At 38.0% G+C, this 22,652-nt stretch overlaps 2 protein-coding genes across 2 annotated transcripts in view; one reads left to right on the top strand and one right to left on the bottom strand.

Annotated features, from left to right (window-relative positions):
- ndufb3 (NADH:ubiquinone oxidoreductase subunit B3) overlaps positions 1 to 22,652 on the top strand; it is a 306,227-nt gene that overhangs the window by 155,541 nt on the left and 128,034 nt on the right. The gene's annotated exons all lie outside the window — the stretch shown is intronic.
- LOC307001796 (uncharacterized protein) lies at positions 10,343 to 22,371 on the bottom strand. The gene is made up of 7 exons (XM_079618718.1): positions 22,232 to 22,371; positions 22,018 to 22,081; positions 17,317 to 17,518; positions 16,188 to 17,176; positions 15,954 to 16,023; positions 13,625 to 13,790; positions 10,343 to 10,904 (listed from the first exon to the last, which is right to left on the bottom strand). Exons 3-7 carry the CDS (start codon positions 17,513 to 17,515, stop codon positions 10,784 to 10,786), a joined length of 1,545 nt encoding a protein of 514 aa, XP_079474844.1. The 5' UTR covers positions 17,516 to 17,518; positions 22,018 to 22,081; positions 22,232 to 22,371; the 3' UTR covers positions 10,343 to 10,783.

The following is a 22,652-nucleotide window of genomic DNA, read 5'->3' as shown; positions in this document are numbered from 1 at the left end:
TCCTGGCGTGCGCTGGCAAACCCGCCGTTATAATAGCAATCCGCCGTGGAACAAGCGCGCCGGCTCTTAAAGGGAATGTGAGAGGACACTCTGATTGGTTTATTTCACGTTACGCCCAAACCACACCTATGAGTAATGAAGCGACTTCAGACCAACACATTTTATATTTGCGTCGGGCGCAAGAGTCGTTTATCCCGCCGGTATAATAGCAACAGCGCCTGAGATCCGCCCACAAAGTTACTTGCGTTTCGCACTTTATACTTGCGTTTCAGATCGTTAAAATAGGGCCCAATATCTATTGTATTATTTACTTAGATGTTTCTAAGTCTAAGTGATCTTGCATGGAGACAAAATGTTAGATCACAGCAACATAAAGGAGGAAAGTTTGATCCTGACTTCCTTGATCCTTTTCCAGTGACCAGAGTCGAGGGGAAATCTGTTGACCTTGTGGATAGCTGTGGCAAGGTCAGCATAGACCATCTGAAGCCATATTTAGAGGAGATGCCAAGAATCCGTCATAAAATAAAGGCAAAGAGAAAAGGCCTATAAAGAGAAGACACCGCCACCACCACCACTTGCTCCAACACCACCACTGTTTCCAACCCCCAGTGTTGGGGAAGCTACTCTGAAACTGTAGTTTGACAAGCTACAAGCTACTCGTATGTTAAAATAGTTAAACTACAGTGTCTTATACTCTTTGTGCATGTGTGTGTGTGAGATAGAGAGAGAGAGAGAGAGAGAGAGAGAGAGAGAGAGAGAGAATTTGAATTTTAACAACAAAACAAAACAAATTTTAACAAAACATTTATATTACAATTCTTATACACTATTCAACACAATTCTAATACAAATATAACCAAAATAATACACATTACATTAGTGATATTCATTGTAACACACAAGAAAATAAAATAAAAGTTTATCTACAACAGAGCAAATTGCATCATTATAACACCACTTATTTGAAAAAAAAAACATCAAGTCTTTCATCATCTTATACAATTTAAAATCAATCCACTCTTGATTTTATCCTGTTTTTTTTAAATAGACACAACTTGACCTCCTTCTGTATGGAATTATTTTTGAGACAATAATAATGAACGTAACTTTTCAAGAAACTGATGAAAATATCAATTGAAACTGAAAAAGAATAAATCGCGGGCACATTTTTTTGACTTCGTTCTTAATACACTGCATGTTTTGCTAACTATTTCTCATATTTCTTTCGCTGATCTGAACTTACAAATGCGCCTCCAGAGTTTTCATTTACGCTTCTGAAGTTTCGGATAGCCACAGGTGAGACGGCGTCAGGAGAAAACGGCTGAAAGGCGTAGTCTGCTGAAGATGCTGCTCGCTCAGGCTGAAAGGGCTTGTTCGACGGCGAAGTTCAGTAAACACAGTCAGAGACGTGGAGTTGTCGCTGAAGGAGTTATATCTGCTATAATGGCGAATTTGCGGGGCTATTATAGGCTAAGGCCACGCCCCGTCATACATGTCAGAGCCGGCTTAGTAGTCACGGGTCAGGGGGCTCTGACGTGTATGACCCCAGGCTCCCACGCCATTGGATGTGCAGTTGTAGCAGCACAGCTTATGAGCAGGTCAGATGCTCAATGTGCTAGCTGTGCAGTGGGGAAACTCCCTTTCCTTTGCAGCTAAATGTGTTTTACATATAACCTTCAGTAAATCGAGGAAAGGGAGTTTCCCCACTGCGTATAGAGCTGGTAAGTCCCGCCCCCTCCGTAAAACCCCGCTGGACCTCAAAGTTGAAAAACCGTCAATGCAAGTGAATGGGAGAAAATTATTATTTTCTATTCCCGTTTGAATTGTGCCATGAATGTGAACATATGTTGTCTGTGAATTTTTTATATAATCTTTCATGTTACAATTTTGACAGTATATGGTATGATTCGTCGGCTAGCAGTTGTGGAAAAGACATAACGAGAAAGACTACATGTCGCCTATGTGACGTCACCACATAAAGTTGACTTACCCGTGGTTTTCACTTGCATTGACGGTTTTTCAACTTCGAGGTCCAGCGGGGTTTTACGGAGGGGGCGGGACTTACCAGCTCTATACGCAGTGGGGAAACTCCCTTTCCTCGATTTACTGAAGGTTATATGTAAAACACATTTAGCTGCAAAGGAAAGGGAGTTTCCCCACTGCGCACAGCTAGCACATTGAGCATCTGACCTGCTCATAAGCTGTGCTGCTACAACTGCACATCCAATGGCGTGGGAGCCTGGGGTCATACACGTCAGAGCCCCCTGACCCGTGACTACTAAGCCGGCTCTGACATGTATGACGGGGCGTGGCCTTAGCCTATAATAGCCCCGCAAATTCGCCATTATAGCAGATATAACTCCTTCAGCGACAACTCCACGTCTCTGACTGTGTTTACTGAACTTCGCCGTCGAACAAGCCCTTTCAGCCTGAGCGAGCAGCATCTTCAGCAGACTACGCCTTTCAGCCGTTTTCTCCTGACGCCGTCTCACCTGTGGCTATCCGAAACTTCAGAAGCGTAAATGAAAACTCTGGAGGCGCATTTGTAAGTTCAGATCAGCGAAAGAAATATGAGAAATAGTTAGCAAAACATGCAGTGTATTAAGAACGAAGTCAAAAAAATTACCAATACAAAATTACCGTTCGAAAGGGAACTAATAATTCCCAGCGATCATCAACTATTTATTTTTTATTTTCCCATCCCTAAATGATATGCAGGTATTTCTTAAATATAAGGACCATATAAAAACATGTACACAATAAGTGCATTGTATCAAATGATTCATTTAAATGTTAGTACATGCTGTAGTAGTTAAAGACACTTATTATAAAGTGGGACCAAAAAAAGTTTACCTTGACCTCACTAAAAGGTTGTAATAAGCTAAAACATTTGTTTTCACATAAATAATCATTTATGAATGGGCAGCTGATCTCTGGTCTCTCTGGATCATCTTATCCAGCAGATGGCACAACTGCTCCAAAAGGGGAATTTGAATTGAGCTCTCAAATATTCAGATGATTGGAAAATATTGTTCATGTAGCCTAAATTTATAAAAACATTTCAAATATGACTGCTCATCCGGGAGTTGTTTCCTACATAACTGTGCTTGTAGTCTGTCTGAGATCTGTACATTCCAATTTAAATCAATATTTCCTTTTCACATACTGTATAACGGTTTATAATAAGATGGGTAATGTCAGAAACTCATTACTAGAAAATAAACTTCTGGCTGCAGCAATATACAATATCTGATTGTACATTATGCATTACATATACAGCACAGTCAACATATGCAGATATTTTAATAAATAATCATTTTAATATATAATATAAATGATTAAGATATTTAGACAGTTTTTCATGTTCTTTAGGCTAAATGATTTCAATTGTCTTTGAACTACACATTGTTGTCTTTCATGTCATTGTGTCTGTTTTTGAGGAGTGTTTACCTTGTGTTTGATTGGTTGTAGTCGTACAATCTTTGTTTAGGCTCACCCACAGTGAAATTCTCTATAATAAGAGTTTAGTACAAATGTACAGTAGCAAAATGACATCTCTATTTCCCAATGCATCTGTTAAGGCCATTGTTAAAAATTCATAACCTTATATTGATCCTGAAAGTCACCAATATAACCTGGTTCATTTAGATCTAGTAACAGGGGTCCGTTCTTCGTACGTTGCTTAAAACATCCGAGATCAAGCGAGACATCCAAGATGATATAATCGGCCTAATCATGATCTGGCTAGTTGGGTTTTTCGAACACACCAGCCGGTTATGATTAGTATAGCTGGATTGAGTTATCTGAGATAATTGCGCGTGCATGCGCTGGTTTAAAAGGGGATATGTATCGATAGTAGAAACATTGATCAGCAACGCTGCTATTGGCTGCTCACCGTGGCCAAAGAGCACGCACAGTTTTTCTCCGCAGCAGAGCAAAAGCTAGTAGTCGAAGTTTATGCGGAATTTTAATGTTTAATGAAAACGCCAGGGAAGACATCAAAGTCTGTAAAAGCCAGGAGATGGGGCTGGCAAATAGTAGCAAACAAATTAAATTCAATAGTGGGGACCATGTTAAATGTTTCTATCACTTGTTACAGTAGCCTATATACATTTTTGTATTTTAATTATATTTCATAATTACTTTGTTCATTGTAATGTCAGAGCCACCACCCACTAGAACATTGGAACAAGTAAAAGTGAAAATGGTAATCTTTACTAAGCTACTTATACTGTTCTTGGTCTCTTTTAAAAATACACCGTTAAATGATGTGCATGTGTTGTTCATGTGCAGCAACCAAGAAAAAGGCTATACAAATTTTAATAAAAAACAGGTGGTGGTCCTGCTTACTGTCCACTTGTCCACTTACTCCCCGACAGAAGGGCTGGCCCTTGGGTTGAATGTGAATTGACCCTATTGTGGGGGGCATCTCTTCCTTAGACCCACGGCAGGGACCAGTAGCAGCAACAGCTTCATTACTGGTAAATGAGCTTTTAATTATCTTAGTACACTGTAAAATAATTTGTTGCTGCATTAAATTAAGTAGGCCTATTATCCAAATGGCTGGTCTAAAGCCTGAATTGCTTTACTTTATGAAAGTAAAGCATAAAGTAAAGCCTAAGTAAAGTAAAGGAGCTAAGCTTATTTGTCTTGACTTTTATTAAACATTTAGTGAATTTTAAAAATGGTGTCCCACAAATGGTGCCGCTCTGCTACTAGGTCTGCCCGAGGTCACCATCAGGCTGGAGGTCATCAGGCTGGAGGTCATCATCAGGCTGGAGATCATTAGGCTGGAGGTCATCATCAGGCTGGAGGTCATTAGGCTGGAGAGGTCATCATCAGGCTGGAGGTCATTAGGCTGGAGGTCATCATCAGGCTGGAGATCATTAGGCTGGAGGTCATCATCAGGCTGCACCTCCACCACAGGGATCCTCTCCTTTCTGATGTGTAATACGGCACATGTAACAATAATGTCACAGTCCCTGTCAGGTGCAACCCTCAGACTTTTCAGACACTGAAATTTTCCCTTTAGTTGCCCATGGTCAATTTAAAACTGTGCCCTTGTCCTGGCTAGAGCTCCATTGTCCGGGTTGTGGGTCAGGGAATGGGGTCATAAAATACTGCCTGCAGGTATAGCCCCTGTGTCTCCAAGCATGTTGTAATCACCTACATAATGAAAAAATATAGTTATGTTAGGCTCAGAATACCTGTAGCCTATGTAATACAGTGTGCTTGATATTTATATTTTCCGTTTCCATGTTCAAATAATGTGCTACATGTGACTGATATGGTATAGTGTCACACACCACCAAGACATTTTAGTCAGTCAACTGCATACTTTTTGATTCCATTCCTTTTTGTTTTATTTCATATAATAATATTACAAATATGATACATTTAGAATTGTAATAGTAACTTACCTGCACATTTACACTGTTCACAAAATCCTCTTCATTAAGGCCTTGATGGGAACGTGTGTACAGTCTCTGGCACCAATCACGTTAGTGACGCCTGACACAAAGGCTACTGTAAATCATAGGCTACTTATTGGCCAAGTCATGATTGCATGATCTTCATTAAAAAAATATAATGTACCTGCATTGGCAAAATAAAAAAATAAATCTGCTTTACAACCTTGGGTCTGAAAAAACCCCATAAAAAAACATAAAAAAAAAAAGCTTGAGCGCGAGGTAAACTTTGTGAATGGCACGACAGGCAGCACTTTTCTCCAAGTTCACCGTATCACTCACAAAGAATCTCAGGGAAATGCACACAGTTTGTGCTGTTGTTAAAGCCAGACTCCGACATTATATGTGTTGTTCCAACAAATTAATGATACAAATGACACTCACGGGTCACGAGAAAAACGATATCTCTCTAAAAGTACGCTATCGCGCTGCGCTAAAGGACTTCCCGGATCACCTCCGCTTATAAAGCCGGGATCTAATCCTGTTAACATGAAATAAGCCTGCTCGCGAGCAGGTTTAAGATTGCGCACCTGTTGCTATGACAGCAAGTCCAGGATGAGCGTCGAAGAACCAAACAATCCAAGATCATGCCAAATCGCCAACAATCAAATCCAGCTAAGTGAGTTAGCGACGTACGAAGAACGGACCCCTGGTTGTTTTGAGAGCTATAGCAGACGGAAGATTTATAGTGTAAACTGACTTATGGTTTAGTCTACTTCACACAAATCTATTCCATGGCTTCAGGAGACTTTGAATACAGAGCATGATTCATATGGACTTTTTTTTTTTTCAAAGCTCATCTACTTGTGTCCATTCATATTCATTCCGTGGAAACCAGGATATTTCCTTTTATCATCTACAGGAAAAGTTAGTTTTTTGACGGCAAGTAAATTATAGCGTAATTCTCATTATGGATGAACTTTGCTTTACTGTATTAATTACCTTGTCTGCCTTGGTGCAAACTGTTGGGGAGTAGTTAACTACAAGTAGCGACGCTACTAACTTAACTAGGCTACATTTTTCAGTAGCTTGGCAGTAGCTCAGATGCTTTTTAAACAGTGTAGCTTTTCCAGTAGCTAACTACTTTTTGCAGCAAGTAGCGGTGTAGCGCGAGCAAAAGCTACATTGCGTTTTGTCGAGCCTGCGCGAATCAGCGCGATGCCAGGATATTCTTCTTTTAGAGTTGTGACGTTCGCGAACGAACCGATTCTTTTGAACGGCACATAAACATGAACGATTGGAGCCGAGTCGCGGCTGGAGGGGAGCCGTTCTTTCTGTCGTTCCTTTTTTTTCCTATGCGTGTTTCACACAGATGCACACAAATGAGCTCCTCCGCGAGACAGAGCAGTTATAGGGGGAGGGGCGCACCCAGCGCAGGGGTGTTGTGTGATGATAGTTGTGTTCCATTTTATTTATTCTAATTTTATCTACAGTAGCCTATATATTTAAAACTTTAAATATATAGGCTTATATAGGCTTATATAATTAAATATATAGGCTTATAAAAATGTTCTTCCACACAAGAACATTTTTCTATCAAAATGTTCTTGTGTGGAAGTGTTTGTAGTAAAAGCTGTTTTGCACAGAAATTCATTGCAGCCGGCTTTGTTTTGATTGTTTATTTGTGAGTAGGTATGAATAACATAGTCAACGTAGCTTTACACATACACACACTTTGGTAAATCCAAAATAGTGATGTCACTGTCTAAGCAGAGGGATGTTGTGCGACCCTATGGCCACACATGACAAATGAGGTAATAATCAATATTTCAGAATAATTCAAACTCAGATATTGGTGTGTGATATCTGAGTTTTAATTATTTGACTACAAATCTCACCTCATCATTCCTCCCAGTGATTATTTCCAGGATAAACTGAGATGTCCCCAAGCTGGCTTCTTAAAACTGACTACTGGTAAATATTTAAAAAGAGCCAAAAACAGATCGCCAAGATCCGGATCCCCTCAAAGAGCCATTTTTTGCCATTACCGCCACCTATTGTTTAATCACGCATCTTGCGGCTAACGGTTCACTGATGTACAGAAGTGGGTTGACACACCCATATTATCCATGATGGAGCAAGACGTGGCGGCAGATTTGGAGGATGGAGAAACAACTAATGTTAATTACCCATGGCCTTATTTGTCCAAGTTCATATTTGTTGCAATTTTGCACTTTTGACAAACAGTCTGATATATTTGAGTGTAGTGTGTAATAAAACAATACTCTTTGAAATCATAATTGTATTGCATTGTTTTAAACACTAAATATTTTACTTAAAACATTCCTCAGACACTTATTCAGTTATTTATAATATACGTTGTTCAAAAAAATCAAAAGTAGTTTCAATGTAGCTAGCTACTTTTTGATAGTAACTTGTAGTGTAGCTAACTACTTTTCCAAAAGGGTAGCTTGACTGTAGTTTAACTACTTTAACTTACGAGTAGCTTGTAGCTTGTCAAACTACAGTTTCAGAGTAGCTTCCCCAACACAGTCTCATCTGATATATATATTTTTTTTGTTATCTGCACAGTCAAATTTTTTTGCGTGATTTCGCATTGCTTCTCTCTCTGTGTCACACACACATACTGTGTTTGAAAGGCAAATTTAGATGAGAATTATTTACATCCCCACAGCTGACCTTCCTTTAGGACTCTCTCTCTCTTCTCTCTCTCTCTCTCTCTCTCTCTCTCTCTCTCTCTCTCTCTCTCTCTCTCTCTCTCTCTCTCTCTCTCTCTCTCCTGAAAGGCAAAGTCAGCTCGTGTGTTTTGTGGAGACACACTCCACCTTGCCTCATGACAGCTGTAGTTCAGACAGACAGAAATAAAAAATAAAAGAAATAAAAAAGAACGAGTGAAAGAAAACCCAGAAAAACATGTCACTGTAGGCCAGAGGACATTTTCTATTGTAAGAGGTTAGCGACCCCTAGCAGCGAAAAGAAAGTCTCAAAATCAAAATGAATTAGGGCTGAACGATTTTGGAAAATAATCTAATTGCGATTATTTTGACCAATATTGCGATTGCGATTTAATATGCGATTATTTTTTAAGCTCTTTATCTTTTATATTATTCAACAAACACAAGCAATAAATCATTGTAAAATATGGATGGGAATCTTTAGGCACCTCATGAGCCGATCAACTTTTTTTATTAATTAATTAATCTTATTAATTCAACTTTTAATATTTATTTAATGACATATGTAATTATAAGTAGGCTACTTTTAAAAATAATTACACATTAAAAAACTAAATTAATACAATTACATGTTAAGAATTTTAAATAGGCTATATAAACGAATAGCTTCAAAACATAAAAGTTATCAATAACAAAGAGGGGAAAAAACATTACAAGCAATAAACAAAGAGTGCTTTCAGTATTTAAGAGTAGTCTGAATGTTTTCCATTCAAGAGCTGTGATTAAGTGATTTTTCTTTCTCAGTTTAGATACGGTAAGCTGCTTCACACTTATGCAAAGATCTCTTTTGAAATATATGATGTGGTTTGTCCTGTCTGTTTAATAACTTAAGACATAACTGACTGTTTACATTAATTTCGCGTCTTAACGCATTTTGGGATGCAAGTATAGGCTATATTTAACCACGTAGACAGAGTCGCTCACAGCCGCATGTGAGAGCGCTCTTCACAAAGCGGGCGTGAGTATTTGAAATTGAAAGCAGCTTCTGTCGATGGTTTTCATATTTTTATTTTTAATATATAAGCCAACTGCATTCCAAAAGACATATGATGCCTTTATAGAGCATTTGTAAGGAAAATACCGGCGGGCGGGACCGCGCACTACTAGAGTAACATCAAGCGCGCGTATTTCACAGCGAGTGCCATGATCTTCTAGTCAGTGCAATGAAGCCCGCGAATGTCCAACAATTCGCTTCAACTTTTCCGAACTGTAGGCTATGAAAGACTATTTTTCGGAAGGTTCGAATGTGTGTGTGTGACAGAGGAATTAGAAGCAAGCAGAATATATAAAGCACACGCAGCGTCATCACGCATCTGTGTTTAAAGCTCAGACTCGATTCTGAAATTATCTGAATCCATACAGAATCGTTGAAGAGAATCTATAACACAATCACATAAATTAAACAAACTGTTCTTTCCTGTAGCCTATGCGTAGCGTACCAAGTTGATGCTTCATCTGCGGTGCAGATTACTTTACTATCACGTGTCACGTGACCAGAGAGTAATCGCAGCTTCTGCGATTACAAAATCGCGTTTCATCATATCGCGATATTATCGCAAATGCAATTAATCGTTCAGCCCTAAAATGAATCAAATGAGATTGATCCACGCGAGTCACTTTATCCACACATGCACGTCTTTGTTGCATGTGCAAATGATACACTAAAACAAAAAAACATTTGCATTCACAAAAATGTCTTTATTTGTACAAATTGCAACACATTCATTCAATTTAGAATTTTGCACACGCAAGTTGAAAGGCATTTGGTTGTGGATAGTAAAACATTTCTGCAACATGTATCAAGTTCTACCAGAAAGATTTGGGAGAATTATTTCAACAATCGTACACTGTAAAAAATTCTGCTGTGATTTTACAGTAAATTACTGGCTACTAATTGCATTACTTTCACAGTAATTTACAGTAAGAAATTTAATGTAAATTACAGCAAAATGACAGTTGTGTACAGTGATTTCACAGTTAATGATATCACATCATTACTGTAATTTCACAGTGCATAACTGTATAAATATAGTTATCAGCTGTAACTTGAACAGTAATTTATTGTGTTTCAGCTGTAAAAGTAATGCAATTAGTAGCCAGTAATTAACTGTAAACTTACAATTTAATACAGTAATGCAATATGATGACATAAAAGTAGTAAAAAAAAGATTAAACAATAGTTTCCACAATTGATTTTATTTTCCATTAAAATTGTTACAACAATATCATAACAGCGGGCAAGAGTCGGCAACGGGCATGAGTCGGAGTCGGCAACGGGCAAGAGTCGGCAACGAGATGGCAGTCCAAAAAACAGAACAGTAACGGTAGAAGTGAAGGTCTTGACCAGAAGGGCAGTCCAACACATTCAGTGGTGATATAGCAAGTAAAAACGGAGAAAGCCAACAATTACATACTCAACACAAAATCTCATTATGTTGCCATCCATTCAAAATTCACAAGTTTGCGCAGCAGAGAACAAACGAGATGGCAGTCCAAAAAACAGAACAGTAACGGTAGAAGTGAAGGTCTTGACCAGAAGGGCAGTCCAACACATTCAGTGGTGATATAGCAAGTAAAAACGGAGAAAGCCAACAATTACATACTCAACACAAAATCTCATTATGTTGCCATCCATTCAAAATCCACAAGTTTGCGCAGCAGAGAACAAACTTGCTGATTGATGCCTCCCTGCTTCTTCTTGGATTTAGATCCTGTATCAGGGTTGATGCCCAGGAAGCACCTAAGAACACAATAAAAAAAAAATACATTTCAAAGTCTGAGAGATTCCCTATTTTTGTTATATATTTGAAAATACAGTCTAACATTAGAATATATTTTACACTGATTATTTGGTAGGAAGGTAGATATCCAGAAACAGGAATGAGCACCTCTTACCCAAGGTGTTTTAAAAACAGTCTTAATTTTATGGACGGAAAGACAGAGTCACGATATACAGTGAAATGGGATTATTAAACTTCAAAAAGTGACAGTTTAAAGACATGCAATTGCACGTTTGAAAGTGAAAACTGTTGCACGTCCACCAGCTTTGAGTTCATTCATTACTCGTGGTTTCAGAGCAGTTTGTAATAATGTGCAGTACTCAAAGAAATGGTTAACTAAAAATTAAAATTTGCTCATAATTTATTTTTGTATTTTTGATTGTCATTCCATCATTGGACGTTCCATTCACTTCAGCCTGAAATGAAACCCTAAAAATCTTAAATTCTGTTCTGATGAAGAAATAAACTATAAATTATCAGCAAATTAAATTTTTTTGGGTGAACTGTTCCTTTAATAAGTACTGTTTACATTGTTTATAATATGCTGTTGATGAATTTTGAGTTTACTTTATGGCGTTTACATTTCTATACATATTTTGCTATTCATTTTAATAATGGAGTGAGATTTTTGTATGCCCAGTCCAAAGTCTCTTATCCACTGCAAGGTGCAGCTCAACTCGGCTCGCTTTACATTTCTGTTTGCTTTTCCACTGCAGATAGTCTCTGGTACCATCTCAATGTAGGTGTTCTTACAAGCGATTGTCATGGTTACATTTTACATTTCCATTTAACAACGGTTAGAGGAGGCGCATGACATGATCTTAAAGGAGAACTCCGTTCAATTTTAACATTGAGCTCATTTTTTAGTAAATTTGGAGTGCTGTCAATACAGAGATCAACGACAAAAATAGGTGTTGCCTACACCGTGTTATCCTCTTTTTAAAATTTGCACCCTATTGACTTCAACGGGGCACGTTATAAACCTGCTTTTATTTCTCTTATCATCCTTGATGTGTCATTACAAGTGCCCAGCCATGTTGAGTGATTCCTTCAGAGTGAACACGGTGAATCTGACTGCATTAGATGTGAAAGATATGAATAAAAATGATGTTATTTCAGCCAGCGCAAATACCTGTATTTACATCCTGTTTTCGGTCGAAACCTGTTTAGGTTTAGTTACCTATGATCACGAGCGTGAACTCGACAATCGACTACTTTGGACTTCGACCGAAAACAGGATGTAAATACAGGTATGTGCGCTGGCTGAAATAACATAATTTTTATTCATATCTTTCACATCTAATGCAGTCAGATTCACCGTGTTCACTCTGAAGGAATCATCTAACATGGCTGGGCACTTGTAATGACACATCAAGGATGATAAGAGAAATAAAAGCAGGTTTATAACGTGCCCCATTGAAGTCAATAGGGTGCAAATTTTAAAAAGAGGATAACACGGTGTAGGCAACACCTATTTTTGTCGTTGATCTCTGTATTGACAGCACTCCAAATTTACTAAAAAATTAGCTCAATGTTAAAATTGACCGGAGTTCTTAATGGCGACACAAACACATAACATGGAATGGTGAGAGGAACGTCTGTACCTAATCTGTTCGCCGTGTTTTGCCTAGGGATGCGATGTTCAAAGCAAGTCTGTCTCTTCATCACAGTGAAAATACAATATATTAACAATTTAACAGATTGGTACTCGGTATCGGCCGATAAAGGTCTTAAAGGGATGGTTCGGAGTAAAATCAACATAGGCTCCTTTGCACCATGACCTCGAGCCAAACACCCCCCAGGAAAGCCTTTTTTCCCTTGGTTGAACATTATTAAAGTTAGAGCTTATTTAGAGATATCAGCCGGATGGTTTAGTGCAGGCACTAATGGGTCCAAGGTTGTATCTCGTAAATTACCCCAATAATAATGCCTGGAATGGTACCAAACTTCTTCAGTAGTACAAATATGTTCTGTACTCATAAAACGAGGCATTGGAAAGTTTGTAAGTGCATCATGAGTTTATTTAAATAACACTTGCCTGACGGCTCATGCTACCGCTAACCCAGACAACGACGTCACTTCAGTGGTTTGTGAAAAGCATGTAAAAGTCCTAACAGAAAGCGATGCATAAGGATGTAGTGTAACGACAAATAATAATAAAAATTCTGAACCGTTAACAACTTACTGTTAACTAATAATTGTTGCAAACTGGTACTACCAAAAAAATAAACTGGGCATTGTTACACTACATCCTTATGCATCGCTTTCTGTCAGGACTTTTTTACGTGCTTTTCTCTAATCACTGAAGTGATGTCGACGTCTGGGTTAGCGGTAGCATGAGCCGTCAGGTGTTATTTAAATAAACTACTGATGTACTTACAAACTCTCTAATGCCTTGTTTTATGAGTACAGAACATATTTGTACAACTGAAGAAGTTTGGTCCATTCTGGGCATTATTAGTGGGGTAATTTATGAGATACATCATTAGCGCCTGCACTAAACCATCCGTCTGATTTCTGTAAATAAGCTCTAACTTTAATAATGTTCAACCAAGGGAAAAAAGGATTCTGGCGGGGTGGGGGGTGTTTGGCTTGAGGTCTTGGTGCAAAGACCCTAGGTTGATTTTTCTCCGAACCATCCCTTTAATCCCACATGAAACATTGAAAGGAGATTAAATACCTTTGAATGAATTCAAGAGTGCATGCAGACTCTTCTGGATATTGCAGATTCAAACAATAGTAACTGGAAAACAGCGAAGCAATACCAGTGATAAAGTCTGCGTGTGGCCCCATGACAACTTGCCCTTCGATGGAGAGCAACCATGCTGCAGGCTTAATCATATCACCTGAAATAAACAAAAGTACCAAACATTAGGCAGGACCTGTAAGACCTGCACTCACAAAATCAAGAGGAACTAATGGTCAAGCATTTTAAAGGGATGGTTTGGAATAAAATCAACATAGGCTCCTTTGCACCATGACCTCGAGCCAAACACCCCCCAGAAGCCTTTTTTCCCTTGGTTGAACATTATTAAAGTTAGAGCTTATTTAGAGATATCAGCCAGATGGTTTAGTGCAGGCACTAATGGGTCCAAGGTTGTATCTCGTAAATTACCCCAATAATAATGCCTGGAATGGTACCAAACTTCTTCAGTAGTACAAATAGGTTCTGTACTCATAAAACGAGGCATTGGAAAGTTTGTAAGTGCATCATGAGTTTATTTAAATAACACTTGCCTGACGGCTCATGCTACCGCTAACCCAGACATCGACGTCACTTCAGTGGTTTGTGAAAAGCACGTAAAAGTCCTGACAGAAAGCGATGCATAAGGATGTAGTGTAACGACAAATAATAATTTTTTTCCCAAACTGTTAACAACTTACTGTTAACTAATAATTGTTGCAAACTGGTACTACCAAAAAAATATGAGTGCATTCCTGGAACTGGGCATTGTTAGACTACATCCTTATGCATCGCTTTCTGTCAGGACTTTTACGTGCTTTTCTCTAATCACTGAAGTGATGTCGACGTCTGGGCTAGTGGTAGCATGAGCCGTCAGGTATTATTTAAATAAACTACTGATGTACTTACAAACTTTCCAATGGCTTGTTTTATGAGTACAGAACCGATTTGTACTACTGAAGAAGTTTGGCACCATTCCAGGCATTATTAGTGGGGTTATTTATGAGATACTGCCTTGGATCCATTAGCGCCATCCGTCTGATTTCTGTAAATAAGCTCTAACTTTAATAATGTTCAACCAAGGGAAAAGACCCTAGGTTAATTTTATTCCAAACCATCCCTTTAATGTTGTACAAACATGCATTGTAATAAAAAATAAAGTTGTGTTAGTTAAAACGACTTAAAGGAATAGTTCACCTAAAAATTAATATTTGCTGATAATTTACTTACCCTCAGGCAATCAAAGGTCCATCCACACGACCATGACTGGAGTCGAAAAGAAGTCTCCTGAACCCGAACCATTGGTCATTTTTAAAAACAAAACAATACTTGAATTCTTATCAACTGTAATCTGCACCGCTGTCCAGCTGTGCAGTGCTTGTTCGTGAGAGTTACTGCACGACATATTGCACAGGTAAATATCACGCGTGACATCATCATGTAGACATGGTCATACACGATAAACCCATGAAGCTATAATTTTGAATAATAATAATACAAATACAAATCTAGAGCAAAGAACATTAAACGGGTGTACAGCGCTCCTCTTTTAATTGCGACCTAACCTACATGATGTCACGCGTGATCTTTGCCAATGCAAGTTGTGCAAATCCCTCTCACGAACAAGCACAGCACAGCTGGATGAAAATGAAGATTTGTAGTTAAAAGTATATAAGATTTGTTTTGTTTTTAAAAATTATCAATGGTTTGGGGTCAAAAGACTTTTATTTGTCAACTGGAGTCATGTGGATTATTTTTATTCATATTGGACAGTCAAAAACCAATGGACTACAATCTCTTTCAATGTTAAATGTGGAGGCCTGAAATAAAATTTCTGTTTTGATGAAGAAAGAAACTCAGAAATATTGGATGACCTGAGAAGGAGTAAATTTTTGGGTGAACTAATCCTTTTACAAGACTTAACTCACTGCCAATATAATTCATAGACAATATAATGCAGAGGTCTTCAACCCTGCTCCTGGGGACCCACTGTGCTAAAGCAGGTTGGAAATAATCTTTGCAGGACAGCAGGTCCCCAGGAGCAGGGTTGAAGACCTCTGTATTAAGGTACTGGACACATGTAGGTTTAACCAGTAGTATACTGAATGACGTTAGTAGGGCCCTATGATTTTTTTTTTTATATTTGATTACATTTTAAAAGATTGGTGAAATTGTTTGCTTTATGAATGAAATTGATTATACATGCTGTTTGATGATTAAAATTAAAATTAAACCATAAATATGGAATCCATGAAAACTAAAACAGAAAAAAACTAATTTGGGAAAAAATAAAGCTGATTTCATAGGGCCTTACGTTAGACATTACCTTGGACAATCAAGCGAGGTGTGCTCGGCAATTTGGTCATCCTTTGGACGTCGGCAGCTGTGGCAGATGGCTGTAAAGTAAGTTTATACAGAAAACATTTTTATAGATGCAACGGGGTACAAAGTACACTGCCTTTGACTTTACATCTTATATTCAGTAAGAACTTTACTGAATATACATTAAAAGAAAACTTTTTACCAATAACTGAATAAGTGTTTGCAAAACAAAACTTACGTCAGCCTCAAGCACGATGGCGTCTTGTGGTTCTTTAAAGTATGTCCTTAGGAGCTGTAGAACACACATGGCCTTGTCTGAAACTTCAACGTCATAATTAGCCAGGACTTCAGCGATCCCCGGATAACGGCTGAGTCCCTGGCAGAACTTAACAATTGTGCTGCCTTTGCTGTGGATGGCCTCTCTTAGCTTGCTGATGATAGAGACATCTGTGAGCAGCTTAAAGTGTGAGTAAAGGCATCTTCGTGAAGACAGAAAGGGCCATTCTTCTATAACCTTGTCAATGGTTGGTGCAGGTACCTGATTAAGGTACCTACGTTGGAGTATGTAAGTCTTTTCCATCAGTGGCTCAGCTCTTTCTGCGCCATCAAAGCCATCCTCTGAAAACATGCGGTGCAGGCGCATTTTCATCTCATCCAATGTCGTCTCGGTCTCGCCACTGGGTAGATCCGTAGGAGCCCATCTCACGCACCCATATTGATCCACTGGGCCTCTTGCCATTGTCCCTGCTCCATTGCTGGCCCTCCTCTCCCTCCGTCGTCGTGCAAGAGTGTTGTTTCTATTTTTGTACTCAACCCTTGTTTTAATTTGTTGAAGGAGGGACTGACAGCCATCTCCAATAATATCTCCTGTTTTGCCTATATCTGCAAAACATTTAGGAAACTCTCTAATGATGCCCCGAACTATAGTGTGGCATGTTGCTCTACTAGGATTAGGATCTTGTTCTAAGATCTGATCTACCACTGCCTGTACTATGTTTTTTCTGTCTACTGGGAGGGGTCTTGCTTGATTTACCAAACATTGTTGAAGAGATGAAGGCATCCGTTCCCAATTTACTCTGAAATCAACATGCCATGGCCTTCCAAGATGTGGTGCAAAGCTCTCAGTGCATGAGGAGTGTGAGGATGGACTGCATGTGCTTCCCAAAGGGCTCTGAGATGAAGAGGGAGAGGGGACAGCCTCTAAATTTAACTGAATTACTGGAAGTCCTAAACAAAAAACAAAACAAAAAGAAAAAAAGAAAAGAAAAAAGAATGACATCTTTCATAAAGTTTCGTCATAGATTAAATAATTAAACTTAGTTTGTCAATTGTGATCATGTCCATAGCACCCTGCCGTGTAGATTTACCTTCATTTTTAAGAGCAGCCAACAATTTTCTGCACTGTATTGGACGCAAGTATTTTTCAATGTCTTTTTCTTCGACCAACATAAGGTCTTCCTTGTTTTCGACTCCCAGCTCCTCCAGAACTTCCAACAAATGTGCCAGTGTTTCATCTGAGAGGCTTGGTAAAATTGAAATCACCAAATCCTTAATGCCTTGATTCATTTTCTGAAAGAGAAAAGGTACAATTTTCTTTTTAGTTCAAATGAATCTGTAACACATTGCTCAATAGACCTCTGGAAAAGCATGATGAAGAGCAATTAGTAGCAAGTCAAACACCTCATAAGTTGGAAGAGGATAGTAGTCAAGCAAGTGTTCTTGGTTAACACAAAGATAATCATCTTGAGCTACTCCTAATTCACAATAGACACCAATGTCTTTTAACTTAGCAAAGGTATGTTTCTCTGCAACAAAGTACACAGACTCATGTACGACAACCACTAGAATAATCCTTCCAGCATAAAGTTCATCATCATGCTTTTCAAGCAAAACAAACATCCCCTTTCTGTACAATGTGCCTTTCACTGTGATTTCATTACATGCCACTGTAGACTGTGAATCAAACGTGTAACTGGCCACTGCCTCTCTAATCCTGTCACTGTAATCATCAATATAGAATTCTACACCCTTCTGTATCTGTACAACTGGAGGGAACATGCTGCCTGCACCTAGATAAGCTTGCAGAAGTTGGTGTCTCTCTGCAAGGGTTTTGCAAAGATTTTTAAAATTGTGCAGTTTTCTGGCACACTGCTTAAAATAGCTGTGCTTGCTTTCGAATCTCAAAGTCCAGAGGCGAATTAGTGGACCGAAGTGGTGTATAAGGTCAGGGTAATGACACATGTAATGATGCTTAGGTCGTAAGGGATTATCAGGGAAGAGCTTTTGCCTGGTGCAAATGTATTCTTCGATTAAAACTTTGAGATATGCAACCTGCCCTGTTGTTACAGCTGGTGCACAAACAAGCTCCACTATCTCTCTCAGTTGCAATATCAGTTGCCATACCTCATTTCTACATGGATCTTTAATCCTGTCACCAATCAAGAGAGGTAGTATCCTGAGAAAACACCAATTCTGAACAGCATGTCCACTTAACCGCTCACTTCCGGGGGAGAGTTCGCCTGGTTTGTCATTTGCATCATTTCCTTTGTATTTGAACTGATTTTTGCATCGATTCAATTGCAAGTATGTAAAATGCTTCTCCTCAACTAAACGACCAACAAACAAAGCAAGGTCATAAGAAACAACACCCTCAAATAGATCGTGCCCTAGACATGGTGGGAGTCCAGGCTGACAAACATGGAAATGTGCAAGCTTGTTAAAAGGAGAGTCCCCCTTGATACCAAATACAGAGCCAGCAACAGCAGTGTCTAAATCTTGGACATGGCTTTTATATGACTGCACAGTTCTTGCAGTACCACACAGATTTGGCTCATTCACAAATGTGGTTTTATTTATCTCACAATATCGGCAGAAATAATCTGCACGACTGAAGTTTTCCAAAAACCCCCCTATACAATGGGATCCCAAATTATCTCCGGAAATGGCAACAAGAGTCCCTTTCACGATTTTACCACTGGACACTGAAATGCCAGTTTCCTCTAGAAATTTAAGATCCTTGATCAATGGCTCAAAAACTTTGTTTATACCAAAGTATTTGAAGTCGTTTTCCCTACAAAGAAGCACAAGTTGCATGTGATCTGTAGTTGATCGATTGTGTGGCAAAATATCAGTCAGAGTATAGTAGACCGCTAAAACCTTATGTTTTTTCTTCCCTGAACCAAGAGGGTTTACAACCTCAAAGGCATCCTGATATAAAATGAGGCCAAGAGAATCAGAAGCTGTCTTCATTAAACTATTACTCTTAAATCCCTCACCATCCTTAACATCACGTAAAACATCTCCAGGAGTGGGTGGTTGAGAATGCGTGTAAGCATGCTGTTCTCGTACAGATCTGGTTTTGAACAGTGCAGCCAATGTTTCCTTTATAGGTATATACTGGGCAAAACGCTCTTTGCCATTTTCATCAATACCTAAAAAAAATGGCACAGGTTCAACATAGTCAAAATGACTTTTAAAAACAGACTTTCTTTTTTGGTCTGTATTTAACAGCTCCCTGTTATAAAACCTCAGAAGATCATCTTTACGCATTTCCTCAATGATGTTGCTAACAATAGCCTCTGAAATTTCAAGAGCCTTCAGTTTCTCACTCAGGATCTTAAGTGCATGTGACAGACCAATTTCATGTGCATTCTGAAAGTCCTCAATTATTGTTGTTATAGTACTTGCTGGTAACAACAATTTTGATTGTAATTTCAAGTACAGAAGTGTAATATTTTGTAGGAACAATGATTCATCGACAGCAAATGGCTCTTCACATTCAAATCTGTCTTCATCGGGTGTCTCTAAATAAGGTTGATTAGAAATGCAAAACTGCTCAGTGGGAGCAGATCCAGTTGCCATAGAATCATCAAGATCTTCAACATGTTTGTGTTTCCTTGAAATATGAGCTGCTAAACTAGACTCAACTGTAAAGGTAGAACTACACTCTCTGAATGGGCATTTAATTTTGAGTCCTTCTCTTATGTGTGACTTTAAATGCTTGATGAGGGAGGTTAAGCTGTTACACACAATTTCACAAGATTGAGCTACACACTTTAATGGAGCATCAAATTGCTTGCTAAGAGATGGGCCCGATCCTTTATGATCTCTATACATGTGTGCTTTCAGAACGCTATCTTTATTGTACATGCGAGTACACAGAGAAATGCCACACTGATATCTGAAATTTGGAGTATTACTGTGGAGCTTTGTGTGCTGGATAAACTGGACAACAGTCTCAGACACATGCTCACACTGACTGAATTTACAGTGAAACATTGCAAACTGAAAAGAAGCCTAGAATATACCAAAGAAAAAAAGAAAGAAGGCTATAGTAAAATTTACAAGTAGGCTATATTTCAGTGACATTTCAGAAAATGGTGAATAATATCTCAGAAATTATCTTTTCGTGGCATGTGTCGTGTTTGAATTGAAGTTCACAGGAATTATTCAAAATGGACGATGGCCAACAATTTTTTTTCAGATACGAAAGTCGGAGAATAAAATAATTTTTAAAAAGAAAATAACAAAAGTACAAAGACGGGACAATAGCCAAATTTACCAAAAATCTTAAGTAAAGTTACAGTCAATCGCAAATAATCTCTCAGAAATATATTTTCGTTGCACGTGCGCCGTCTTTGAAATTGAATTGAAGTTCACAGGAATTATTCAAAATTGATGATGACAGTTTTTCCAGATATCCTAACTATACGAAGATCGACGGGGAGAATAAACACATTCTTAAAACACAAATTAATAAAAGTACAAAGACGGAATTAGTCCATTTTACCCATGAAGTGCAACCGAACGTTAACATTAAAGTTACAGAATCTCTCAAAAATGATATGTTCGATGCGCGTCGTCTTTGAATTAAAGTTCACAGGAATTATTCAAAATTGATTATGCCTGCATTTTTTCCAGATATCCTATAGCTAACGTTAGCTATAAGTTAGCCTACGAAGAACGACGGGGAGAATAAACAAATTCTTAAAACACAAATTAATAAAAGTACAAAGACGGAATTAGTCTATTTTACCTTATGAAGTAACTTACAACCGAACGAACATTAAAGTTACAGTCAAGAATCTCTCAAAAATTATCTTTTCGTGGCATGTGCGTTGTCTTTGAATTGAAATTCACAGGAATTATAACTTAGCTATTCAAAATGGATGATGACGCACTTTTTTTCACTCATGTGGCACTATACAAGTCTACACGAAAGAATACAATTTTAAAATGCAAATAATAAAAGTAGGCTACAACGACAGAATGTTTACCTCTGAAGCAATAACTGAAGTAAAGATACACAAATAATATCTCAGCAAATTCTCGTGTGCGTCGTCTTCTAAGTTCACAGTGATAATGCAAAATGGATGACGCACTTTTTTTCACTCATACGAAAGTCTACACCAACACGAAAGAATACAATTTTAAAATGCAAATAATAAAAGTACAACGACAGAAATTTTACCTCTGAAGCAATAACTGAAGTAAAGATACACAAATAATATCTCAGCAAATTCTCGTGTGCGTCGTTCTTTTCACAGTGATAATGCAAAATGGATGACCAACCGTGTCGAGCTAATACAGCTGGGACATCCCGCCCATTCTTCAAGTTCAAACTGTGTAACGTTAGCCATGGTCTATAGCCTATTTTTCTTTCACCCAAAAAATTGTTCAAGATTATTATATATTATCATATATTATATATAAGATATATATATATATATATTACTCATATTATCTCTCCAAGACTTAATAAATTTCGATTACGTTCACTTAAAATAATTGCACAAAACACAGGATCATTAAAAAAAAATTTGCAAGCTGCCGTCCTTTAACAAAACTCGGTAACAAAAACATAATTCGTCATAAACAACTGTTGTAAAGCACTTTTCTAAGTTTTTAAAGTCATTTTTCGGCTGCTTTCATGCCAATGTCCGGGATTTTCTACCACCACTATGAAACGCTAACTTGCTAGCTAGCCAGATCTCTAACATCGCATAAATAACTGTTTAGAAATCAATTTTTGTTTTAACTATGCACTTTTTATTTACCTCGTAACTTACCTTTATACATCAGATAGCATCGTCAGTGCCAAGAGAATACTGCGTCGTGTCGTGTCGTCGTGAGCTGGATCAAAGAGAGCATATTATGTCAGACTTATTAAAGTACGGAATTTTCGCTGTTGGAACGTTATGAAATAATTTCAAATAGGTTAAACTATTACATTACTATTTGTTGGTAGAATATTTTCTTTTTTTGAAGAGAGAGCATACTTACATGTAAAGTAGCCAGACTGAAGATGGCGCCTTCGTTCTCAGCTGAATATTTTTTTTTTTTTTTTGAATAGGTATTTTTACAGTAATTTGCTGTCATATCACAGCAGATAGTTAATAGTCAGTGAGCGAATCCACATTACTGTGATATTACAGTAAAACAATAAAAACAGTATTTTACTGTAAAAAAACACAGTTAAATATTGTGAAAGTCTGGAAATATTTTACAGTGCAGATACCATCACATCTGAGCCGCTGCATTCATTCACTCGAAACACTCAAAACTCCTTTGGCCAGTGTGTGAAAAATCGTTAGTCCCAAAAGCAACTTTCTAAAGTGATACAATATTTTTTCATCTAATCTTATAATGTTGTTTATCTGGGTTTTTTGGGTTTTTTTTAGGTCGATGTATATTTTGTAAAAAA

This window comes from Phoxinus phoxinus (genome assembly GCF_949152265.1).
Source record: "Phoxinus phoxinus genome assembly, chromosome: 7".
NCBI lineage: Eukaryota > Metazoa > Chordata > Actinopteri > Cypriniformes > Leuciscidae > Phoxinus > Phoxinus phoxinus.
This window is presented reverse-complemented; position numbering and strand designations above follow the sequence as displayed.

Bases quoted from the DNA above. Each gene is read 5' to 3' on its own strand.
- LOC307001796 (XM_079618718.1), bottom strand. From the start codon at position 17,515: ATGAATCAAGGCATTAAGGATTTGGTGATTTCAATTTTACCAAGCCTC. The intron at 17,177-17,316 runs GTAAATCTACAC...TTTTTTGTTTAG, and splicing joins GGCTGCTCTTAAAAATGAAG to GACTTCCAGTAATTCAGTTA. The intron at 16,024-16,187 runs GTAAGTTTTGTT...CTTACTTTACAG, and splicing joins CCATCGTGCTTGAGGCTGAC to CCATCTGCCACAGCTGCCGA.